General features: G+C 32.4%; 1 protein-coding gene across 3 annotated transcripts in view; it reads left to right on the top strand.

Annotated features, from left to right (window-relative positions):
• The window catches only part of LOC119829577 (proteasome inhibitor PI31 subunit), a 7,986-nt gene extending 1,980 nt beyond the window's left edge, over window positions 1-6,006 (top strand). Inside the window, exons 1-6 of one of the 3 annotated variants that reach the window (XM_038352149.1) lie at window positions 3,103-3,401; window positions 3,488-3,637; window positions 3,930-4,110; window positions 4,613-4,703; window positions 5,115-5,261; window positions 5,820-6,006. In XM_038352149.1, the coding sequence (XP_038208077.1) occupies window positions 3,258-3,401; window positions 3,488-3,637; window positions 3,930-4,110; window positions 4,613-4,703; window positions 5,115-5,261; window positions 5,820-5,955 (849 nt within the window). In that variant the 5' untranslated portion in view covers window positions 3,103-3,257 and the 3' untranslated portion in view covers window positions 5,956-6,006. Of the gene's footprint in view, window positions 1-3,102; window positions 3,402-3,487; window positions 3,638-3,929; window positions 4,111-4,612; window positions 4,704-5,114; window positions 5,262-5,819 lie in introns of those variants that run through there. The other 2 variants (XM_038352150.1, XM_038352151.1) reach the window with 2 other exon arrangements.
• The last annotated feature ends 5,076 nt before the right edge of the window (window positions 6,007-11,082 follow it).

Genomic DNA, 11,082 nt, shown 5'->3' with positions numbered 1-11,082 from the left:
ATGGCTTCGCCCGTGTCATCTACGGGACTCCGGATGTTCTATCTCCTTTCTTGGGTTTCAGACTATCTTTGCTCCATATTTCACAAAAATTAGTTAGGGGCTTAATGCGTGACAAACAAATTTACATTCACATTTTTTTTATTCATCAATAAGTATTAAGTAGGGTAGGTTTTGAATACCTTGAAAGCCACGACGATATTTAAACCAGTTTTTAAACAAAGACCACGTGACATCGATTGTGAAACTGTAACTATTCGTTCAGAAAACATCAAATACATACGTAATGAATGGTACTGAAAAAATACGTTTAATTATGGAATAATTTTCATACCTATTCCGCTACCTTTACCTAAACTCCGTCCTGTTTGGAAGCACCCCTGTAATCTTACAATTTGTAGTGTTTTAATAAATAAATAAATAAATATTGGAAGCGAGCGTTAACTGACTTGTTTATTTGTTTTTCGTCACATGAATTCACACGAACTATGCTATAAAAGTAATGCATATATATTGATGATGTCATAAGATGTGTTACAAACCAAACGATTGTGATACGACGAAACACTGCTAATTGGAAAAATATCCAACCCATATTTTGAAGAAAATAAAACACGAACATTATTTCTTAACTGACGATACGAGTACGCTAAACTATCAAACCAGATGCGTTATCTTTATAATTCGTTACATTATATATGCTAATGCGTTGTTTTTTGAGGGGAAATTATAAAAACATGCTAATGAATATATATATGCTGGTTACCCAACGGTCACTTTTGGCATAGAAACATCGGAATCCAGTTGACAATAATTATTGCCGATGGATGTAAGCTAAAATCGCGAACATCGAGTGGTTAGATTAAGCAATACGTGTACAGCACTGCAACAATGACTCAACACGAGGTCGGACTGTTTGTCGGTGGCGATTCTCTTCAAAATCCGGTTTCACTAGACCGTCGTATTGAAATAGGCGTATGCATAACGGAATAATATTGGTTGGTTGTATGTTCGCATCCCACATCGGAGTGTATATCGATCGACGTATTGAACATAATTTAACATCGCCTAGAGGAAATTACGAAATTTGCTGAGTGCTTGATTGGAATTTACGTTTCTCAGTTATAACAAGGCGAAAAGTGTTAGATTCGCATCGATTTAATAAAAAATTGTCGAAATGACAGTTTTTTTTTTTTAATTGTACGTAATTCAAAAGTACTAAAATAATAAAACGACATTCTAGCAATAAATTACAGAGTAACACAATCTTATGATAAAACCGATACAGATAAGATTAATGAGTAAAAGAAATATTTAAATAACACAATAATTTCTGTAGTAAGTTGAATATTAATAAAAATAAAACATTTCTCTTAATTGTCAGCATTAGCAGCAGCAAATAATTAAGGGTAATATATACATATTATACAAATTAATAAATAACTATGCAACAATGAAAGATTTATTCTTTATTGCAACATTATTATTTCAGAGTAAGTAAATTTATTGCTTTTATTTATATAATACCATTTTTATAAATTTCCTCAATATTCCATAAACACTATTTTTGATTAAAATATCTTAATTAAAATTAAACATTTGTAATATATTGCTATATAGATTCATATTTGTTATTGTATTGTATAATTTAACACACTTACTAGCTTCACTTGCATAGTTGTATATAACCGACCGATTAAATTTTGAGCCACTTAAATAGACAGAGTTAATGTAAACTTAGCACACATATCAAGAATCAGTGACAATACAAATAGTATGATTATATCTTACTATGGTGATTTAGGTCACCACGGTTAAATAATTTCAATAACTAGGTACATACACTGTGTAAGAGAACAAGTGTGACAATTTAGTTAATTCTGTCATTTAATAATGTTATTTTCATAATTGATTAATTTCTTTTGACTACATTTTATTATAACCCCCTATAACTACATTAATAGTTTAGGATATAAATAAATAAATAAGAAGCCATAAAATGTAATGCTTCCCATCTGTTACAATTATGTTAAAACCGACAATTCTATGCTTTCTAATATCAATATTCATTAGTTAAATTGTATTTAGATAAGAATAAGCAGAAATCACAGTTCTGTTATTGAAATACAATATTTATTTACAATCAATTATCAATAATTTTACAAGTTTGCTCAATTTTAGGGCAAACTAAGAAACTGCAAAAATCATGAAAAAATAATTCATGCATTATGTACCGTGGTACTGTAGGCTTTATGTAATAGCTAAAGGTTTCGAAGTTATTAGCTTCAACGTCTTCCAGTTCCTTGAAAACAATATTGATGGGAGTGTAAATAAAGAAATAAAAATAAACTAAATTTATCAAAGCTAAATTTAATACGTAGATAAAACAGGCACACGTAGTCACCTGTATGATCGTATTTTTTATTTATTACTAGCACGAAACCAGCTTACCTCGCCTGTTAAAAGGACGAACCCGCACAGCAACTTTGATCTTATCCGAGGCCATTGTAACACTTTATTATCACAAAAAATATCAAAACACAACACTTTTCACATCAAAGTTTAATAAATTATTGCACATATTCACCCATATTCTAAAACAATAATAATCATTATTTCACGTTATATTCACGACGATATCGAGATGACACTGCCCGCCATGTTGTTTTTCGACTGCTGTATAACTTGACATAAATTTGACGTTTGCAAATAACCAATGCTAATAACCAAAGATATATGTGTATTTTTTTTTACGCTGCACGTTTAAAAATACCGAAGATGGTTATTATTGATATAAATTATATGATGTTTTAAATTATTCTTTTTTTTAATTTGAAATTGAATTTATCGTATGGTATCGTAATCACATTTGTAATAATTAGGCAATATTAAGGACACTCCATTGTATAATTCATTTATTATTATGATTCATGTAAAATACCATTTCTTCAAAGATTTGTATCAATAACTTTAGATTTTGTTTAGAATAAAAAATGAATAATATTTTATATAATAAGTTACCCACATATTGTAAAATCTGTATTCGTTTGTCTCTGGCACGTGATAATGACAATAACAGTGACAATATTGCTAATTTCAAATGATGACACTTGACAGTTCCACTATAGTAATTTGTACTGTTAGCATGACATTTAAGAAATCGTAAAGTTAAATATTTATTTGCGAAAACAACTTTTTCCGAAACAAAACAGTGTTGTTTTTATTTTACATTAAATAAATTGGGTGTCACATCCGGACTTATGGCGTCTGATCCTTTGTTCGGGTGGGATTTGACCTTCAGGACCGTTGAGAAAGATGTAAAAAGAAAATCTGATATTATAATCGCATTCATTCATTGGAATTTAACAAAAAGAGGTTTTAGAAATATCGGAGTCGGCGATGAGGTACAGTTGTATTTATATTATGAAATATTTAATGCTTATTTTATGCTCACCACTCAGTTTGTCAATTTGTGCTTAATATATTACAGCGCACCCTATCTGGAGATGAAGTGAAGAGTGAAGTTCTACCTACTGGTTGGAATGACAATGAAAATTACACACTTCGCTATCTCTTTGATGAAAAATTGTACATTCTTCATGGCTTAAATACTGATGGAAATCTTATTTTGAACTTAATGGTAATAAATGTAAATGAATATGAGTCATTTTCTATAAGATATTCCTGAGATAGATAATTCTCTACACAGACATTCTTTGGAAACATGTTTGTGAGTCATAGTGCCTACAATTATATTTAATAACCCTTTTAACATTATTTATAATACTACAAGAAAACAGTTGTGTCATATTGTACACATCTAATCCTAATATACCTTATTTGATATAGACTAGATATTCTGATTTTTCTTAATAATATCAACCATGTTAAACCTCATTAATTACGGTATAATATTATTACAATTGTTACAGAGGTCAGAAGATCTAGCCGTCTCAAATGTTGTTGTTAAAATAGAAGACACTGTAAAGGAAATGAGTGGTCCCATTGACAAAATGCTGCCGAGTCACAAAGATCTCATGTACAATGTCAAAAGGGACCTCATAGACACACTAACAGAGAGATCTACTACAACCATACATACACAGACTGGCGGTGAGTAGATTGAAATATCTATTTGTTATACAGGTTTATGTTATATTACAATTTGTGCATAGCCTGGGTAAGTATCACAAAAAACTTGAGAGTCTTACTTGAAGCAGAATATGATCATGTATAGATGATACACTTTTATTTTAGACTATTATACACTTAAACAACTTCAGTATGAGAAATTTTCAAGCATTTCATTGCTATAAAACTAAATATTAACTTCAGTATGATTTTAATTGTGATCACCAATCTACTTGCTTCACTGTTAACTGCTCATATTACATTTGAGTTGCAATAAAGCTATTGATAGCTTAAAATTTAAATAAATGGATAATATGGACATTTATTATCAATATCACACCTATAATATAAGTTTAGATTCAAAGCAGACATTTAAACAATAAGTATATATATAATATATAATAGTAAATATTGTGCTTTAATTAAAAAAAATAATTTCGCATATATTAACTTATTTTTACAATAAAATATTTTATTATGTTAGATGGCTCCAGCAACAGGCGACCCAGTGATGATCCCTTAAGAGTTCCTCCAAGACCAATGCCAGGTGTCAATCCAGATACCCGTGACCTATGGTAAGTTTCTGTAGCATTATATTATTATTAACATGGACAACTAGAATTATTTAAAAATAGATCTAAAAATACATTTTTAATATCTGCCTTGGAAAAATACATTGGTAAGAATAGTATTTCAATAAAATGCAGAGAGTAGCTGGAATGGATATCAAATTCTTTGGACATTGTAAATATATGAATTTAATCTTCATATGTCTGCAGAGAAATATTTAAAGATTAAATTTTTTTCTCATGAGGCGAGTTTCAAATCTGTATCTTTTTGCCAAACCTTATAACGGCTAGCCCTTCAGGCACCTGTGATCCTTCCTCAGTAATCAAATTTGTTCTACTCTTTTGATTACTGTTTCTGTTTATGTGTCTGCTTTCGATACTTAAAGTGACATATTTTGTATAATGCTATTTTAACAGGGAATTGCCACCAGCAAATCTACCAAACATAGGTCGTTCGGATTTAGATCCCTTTGCGCCTGGTGGTGGGGGCATGATCTTCAACCCATTTGGACCTCGCAGGGACATTGAAAATCCTGGACTTGGCATTCCTGGTGGATTGCCAAGGTAATTAACTTTTTTCTATTATGATAACTTGTTATTGTTGAACCTTTCTATTGTCTAGTAAAAATGAATTCTAACTACGATTGGCCTCTGTGTGTATACAAAACTTTTTATCCATACACTCTTTAGTTATTGTTCAAGTACATATTTCACAATAAAATATACAAATGTATTTCCATATTTATGCATAATCTACTATATAAAAATAAGTCGGGTTTTCCTTCCTGACGCTATAACTCCAGAACGCACGAACCGATTTCCACGGTTTTGCATTCGTTGGAAAGGTCTTGGGCGTCATGAGGTTTATAGCAAAGAAAATTCCGGAAAATTTTCAACAGAAAAGCGGGAAAAACGAAGGCATCTGGTGGCGAAACGGAGTTCGCCGAGTTTGCTAGTATAGTATAGAAACTTAAAATATATTTTAAAATTCTACCCCTACATTTTGACTCATAATATTTGATATTTCCTCTAATCAGTTACAAATAAAAATAGCTTTCATGTGTCAAGTATTTTTATTATTAGAATGCCTAATAATGTATATATAATATTGTCATTTAAAAGGGGCGCAGTACCACCCGGTGCACGTTTCGATCCATTCGGCCCTCCTGGAGTGGGACCACTACCAGGGAGAAGGCCTCCACCACCTGATGCTGACCATCTGCCACCACCAGGATTCAATGATAATATGTTTTTGTAAATTCATTATGTTGAGCAAACTGTATCAATAATTATACTGTTGGGAATAATATCCTTTTTTTTTCCTCTGTTTTGCCATTTTTCTATTCTACTAATAATTTCTTGGAAAACTAATCGGCAAATTAAAAGCAAAAATTTACCAAATTCTTCAATACTCATCATATAGGAATTATACGATATTGTAGATCCAGGTCAATTTTGAAACACTTTAAAACCAATGTAAGGAGAAACTTAAGTTAAATTTTAGAGCCTGTTAAGACGGCTTCAAGAATCTGCTTATCGAATTTTGAGGAAAAGAGAGCTATCTCTATTGGAGTGCCATTAAAAAAGTGTCCAACTGGTAGCCGTACGCAGTAACGTCACGCTTTTGTATGCGGGAGTCCAGCACGCTTCGGCACGAATTGGGCCTGCTCGCACCGAGAAAGTACCACATCCCCATAGAAGACCAACGTGAAATACTAGCATGCTACTGTGTTTCGTTCAGTGAGTGAGTGATCCAGAGGTTCATATCCTTTACCTTACCCTTCCCAGTCCTTTCCTTTATTCCTCTTATCAATCTCTTTTCGCTTGTAGAGGCGTAAAGACTGCAAACGACCTTACAAATGTTCCAAATGTTCATGGGCGGTGGTAGCCATAGGTGGTAGCGCTTACCATCAAACGACCTACAAGCTCCGTTGCCGACGTTGACATAAAAAAAAAGTAAATAGCAGATGAAAAATCTAACGAGTAACGAGCATTGCCAGCAGCAGCTAAGGGTTTATAGAATTAATGTAGCTCACTAGTGATAAATGGAAGTTTGCCGATGTAAACGATTCGATTTTATTTGAGATTCTATGCTGCTGAGTTGAAGTTAATAGTACCTATGGGGGGTAGAGTAAGTACGAAAACTGAGTAAACAATTTATAAAATGCCTATGCCTAGTATTTTAAAAGGTAGTGAATGTATTATAATGGAAAACGATTGAAATATATTCAGAATGAATTCGTAATGTGAGCAATCAGCAAAGAAAAATAAATTGCAGCAACATGATGATTTTTCAAACAATTTTATCTCATGACATAACAATGATAAAAAATAACACGATGGCTCGTTTTGTAGTATTTAGGTAAGCAAGTGTTTAATTTATTTTCGATTTACTGTTATTGATAACTAAAGCATAAAATTTAATTTTAACCTAGGAATCTATGTACAAAGACTCAAAACGTGTAGGTGAAGCTTTATGATTTTTTTTGAGAGCAACAATTCACTTTAATAATTTTCTGTATGGCAATGTAATTTGTCAGTTGAGTTAATTTTTTGTGCCGAGCACACGTTTTCTGCGTGTGTGGCGAATTTTACTAGCTGTTCGCGGCTGAATCCGTTCAATTCTTATTCAATGTGTATGGCTGTGGAGGTAAGTTTATTTTCTTTCAAGTTTTCTGTACTAATCACCATAGGAATCTTCTACTATAATTAACTATCCTTCGAGCGAAGGTCGTGCCCTCTTGTATGGACGTCACGAACCAGGCGTGGAACAATAATTATTATTGTAGTTTTCCTACAATTATATCGAGTCCATTCCATGTACCAATAAGGAGTAACAAATAATAAATTATGCAAACAAGCTAAGCTGTACCGAAGTGTTCTTAGCACCTATTGATTCAATTCCAAAGTACGGATGAATGTAGGCTTGTGCCATATTTAGTTGCAATATTTATAGTAACTATGTATGGGAAGTCAATATGAGAAAATGTGCTTCAAATACAATACTATTCTATCGTAAAACCTACAAATCACTGTACATACTAAGTACGTTTACTTACCATAGAAAAAGAGATATTTTTGAAATTATCAATGAATTCCACAGCATTTATATTAACCTAGAATAATAATATAATAGGATAGTTTAATATGATGAAATCCTGTATTTTTTTAATAAATACAATATACTATGCTATATGTGACTCATTGCCCTCAGCATACATCTAATACTTTTACAGTATTTATGAATTTAACATTGTTTGCAGCAACATAAAACACTTTGTTTTATTTTCATGGATTACTAATGAAAGTATGTAGTTATTATAACTACCTAAAACATTGAAATACTTGATTTAATTGGATAAACACTGAATTTGTCTTAAACCCTGCACTTAGCTAAATTAACCATATAGATCATAGATAGGAACTTAGAAATTCAATGTGACAAATAGATATTCGCTAGACAGCATTTCATTTGCCTCTAGGTAAAATTCTTTGCTTCACTCAATTTTCCAGTTTTTGACATATAAGTTAAAATTCTGTAATTTAGGTTATGACAAAAATAATTAGTTACAATAGCTTTTATCAACTGACTTCAAAAAAAGGAGGAGATTATCAATTCAGCTGTTTTTTGTGTATATTACCACATAGCTTTTTACTTGGTAAACTACTTTTTATTATTATTTTTTATTTGAAAACTGGTACCTCCTATGTGATCCCATTGAAATTTTGTCTATTTCTGATAACTTGAAGGCTGCAAGTCTTTTGTTAAAAACAAAATTATTACAAAATCATAACAAAAGTCCTTGCTCTTTTTCCTTTTAATCATTAAACATTAACAATAAAATAATAACAAATTCCGGATTACTTGGATGAGTATAGATGAATTTGTTTTATTTACAAAGAATAGGTGCGATTTTGTTTGCTGTCATAATAATTAAACATGTATCATAGCAGAACAGTAGCCTTATAATTTTAAATTAATATATAGTTTAATTGTCATTATGTTGGTTTAATTTGTTAAATTATTTCAATATGTGTACATAATATACAATAATACATATTACATTTATAATATTCAGAATGAAAAAGCCATTGAATTAGGTATTTTAGGAGAGTTTAATAAAAATTTTACCAATAAAAAGGTAACTAACTTGTAATATGTATAATTTTAAACTTACACTTGTAGGTTTCATTTACTTAACGCATTACAACTATCTTTTTTACATTTTAAAAGAATCTTATCATTTATTAGCGGTCCGCCCTGACTTCGCCCGTAGTACATATATAGCCTCAAGCCTTCCTCAATAAATAGGCTATCTAAAACTGAAAGAATGTTTCAAAACCGACCGGTAGTTCCTGAGATGAGCGCGTTCAAACAAACTCTTCAGCTCTATAATATTAGTATAGATTCAATTTCTCAAACATTGACGCTGGCGATTCAGATGAAAATTAATTTATATCGACGTCATAAATGCGTAAGCGTGCGTCCAGTGTGATGTAAATTCTGTCAAACGCATATTGCAATTACGTCACAATTGCATTATGCCTTATCAGCTTTGTGAATTCCATAATCAATAATCTTTTGTATGCATAATTAACTTGTATAACATGTACAAGGCACTAACTATAAAAATTGTGAGCCTATTCTTTACATATATCGTTCCAGTCAAATGTAATATGACGCTACGGTTTCTCGTATAAAGGATTCGTTTCGTAATATGTGACCTACTACATTATGGATGTTGTTAAAGTGTCAGTAGCATTCATACCAAGCTCGATGTGAAAGACAAGTCTCATCTATACATGTTACACATTTGGTGAACACAATTATTTGGGAAAATATAAAAATGAATTACGTTTCAGTATGTCCGTATATAGATCGACTACATGAAATTTTATGGCATAGAAATCGATCAAACTTGTACTATCGGTCATGTACACTAATTTAAACTTCTCTATCTCCATTCCTTGAGCCTAAAGGGGCATTGAACCGGCCTTGGCGAGCGTGTGTTGACCCTGCGCAGGCGTTGACGCTGGTCCGTTACACCGGATATGCGATCTCTCCCGAATCCTTACAAGTACTATGCAGGATCACAATGTTCAAAGAAAGTTAGAGTATTTGAAATAATGTTCTAGAAAACGAAATATTTCCATTGCCAAATTAAAGCTTAATTGGTGAATTTCAAAAATCTATTAAAAATTGTTTTATAGTTCTCGCGCGCAAATGAATTCAGTGATGGCTAAATTCGGAATGATTATATCAATTAGAGTTATTTAACGTCGCCGTTTCAATTAGATTAGTTTTTCCACTGGGTGAGTGACGGGTATGGCGCACCCGATGGCGTCATTGATTACCGAGTTGCTATTGTAGTTGAGCGAATGGTATTACATCTGTATAAACTGCGGCCCGCCTTCGCTTCGCTTCGGTTCAGTAAGTTTAATCAGTTCACAGACCTGCTTCTATAAGCAGTTCTTCATGTACTCCTTATAGAGAACTAGCTGGCATTTAACCAATATTCATGAAACCGCCCGTTTCCTTTACCTTCGTTCCAGCCGTCAATCCTTTCCTTATATCTTACCTTTTAAAAAGCGGGCAGCGTATTCGCATAGGTATTGCATCTGCGAACATTCAAAGGCGGTAGTGATTGCTTACCATCATGCGAACCAACAGCTCAGTTGCCCGATTTGCCTAGGTATAGATTGCTTTGTGTTATCAACAGCGCATAAGCTGAATTTTAGTATACTTACTGCTCTATCTCTTTACCTTAATTTAAAGGTGATATTATATTCCTTATTTTAAATCTGTCTTGCACACTTATCGCAGGAGTAACAGGTCGTAAAAATTACATTAACAATATTAATCAAATATGAAATAATATGCGCTGTAGCATGAGAGCACTTGCAAGTATTAATATAAGGTAAATTTAGATTTATCACTTATCCTAATTATATAATAAAACCCTACAATATATATATATTGTTTTTTTTTTCTAAAAACTTATGTGCACAAACTGCTTTCAATACATTCTACATTCAGTTCATTCTTTTCCGGTAAGGCACGCCGGTTTGCCATATGAAATATGAGTGCTAAAATAATTTAAAAAGCTATGCCTTTTTAACATCGCTTCCCTCTTATTGTGAAACCAAGACGTCATATAATTCCCAAATTCAAGGGGCTTTAAACGTCCTGCAACCTTATGAGCAATAAAAAATTCTACCTAACCCGACATTCCTAAGCAGTTTTGTCGGGAACGGCGCACGGCCTGAGACATTTGGGCCCTCTTGGAGACTATAAAGGGCGTTGATTGGACGGGAATGGGGAGAGCCGGTCGGGTGGGTACGTATAAAACCACCGGTTCAATCTGCAAGGGCTCTAGGGTCGTTG

This window comes from Zerene cesonia, chromosome 10, assembly GCF_012273895.1.
Source record: "Zerene cesonia ecotype Mississippi chromosome 10, Zerene_cesonia_1.1, whole genome shotgun sequence".
In the NCBI taxonomy this organism is placed as follows: domain Eukaryota; kingdom Metazoa; phylum Arthropoda; class Insecta; order Lepidoptera; family Pieridae; genus Zerene; species Zerene cesonia.
This window is presented reverse-complemented; position numbering and strand designations above follow the sequence as displayed.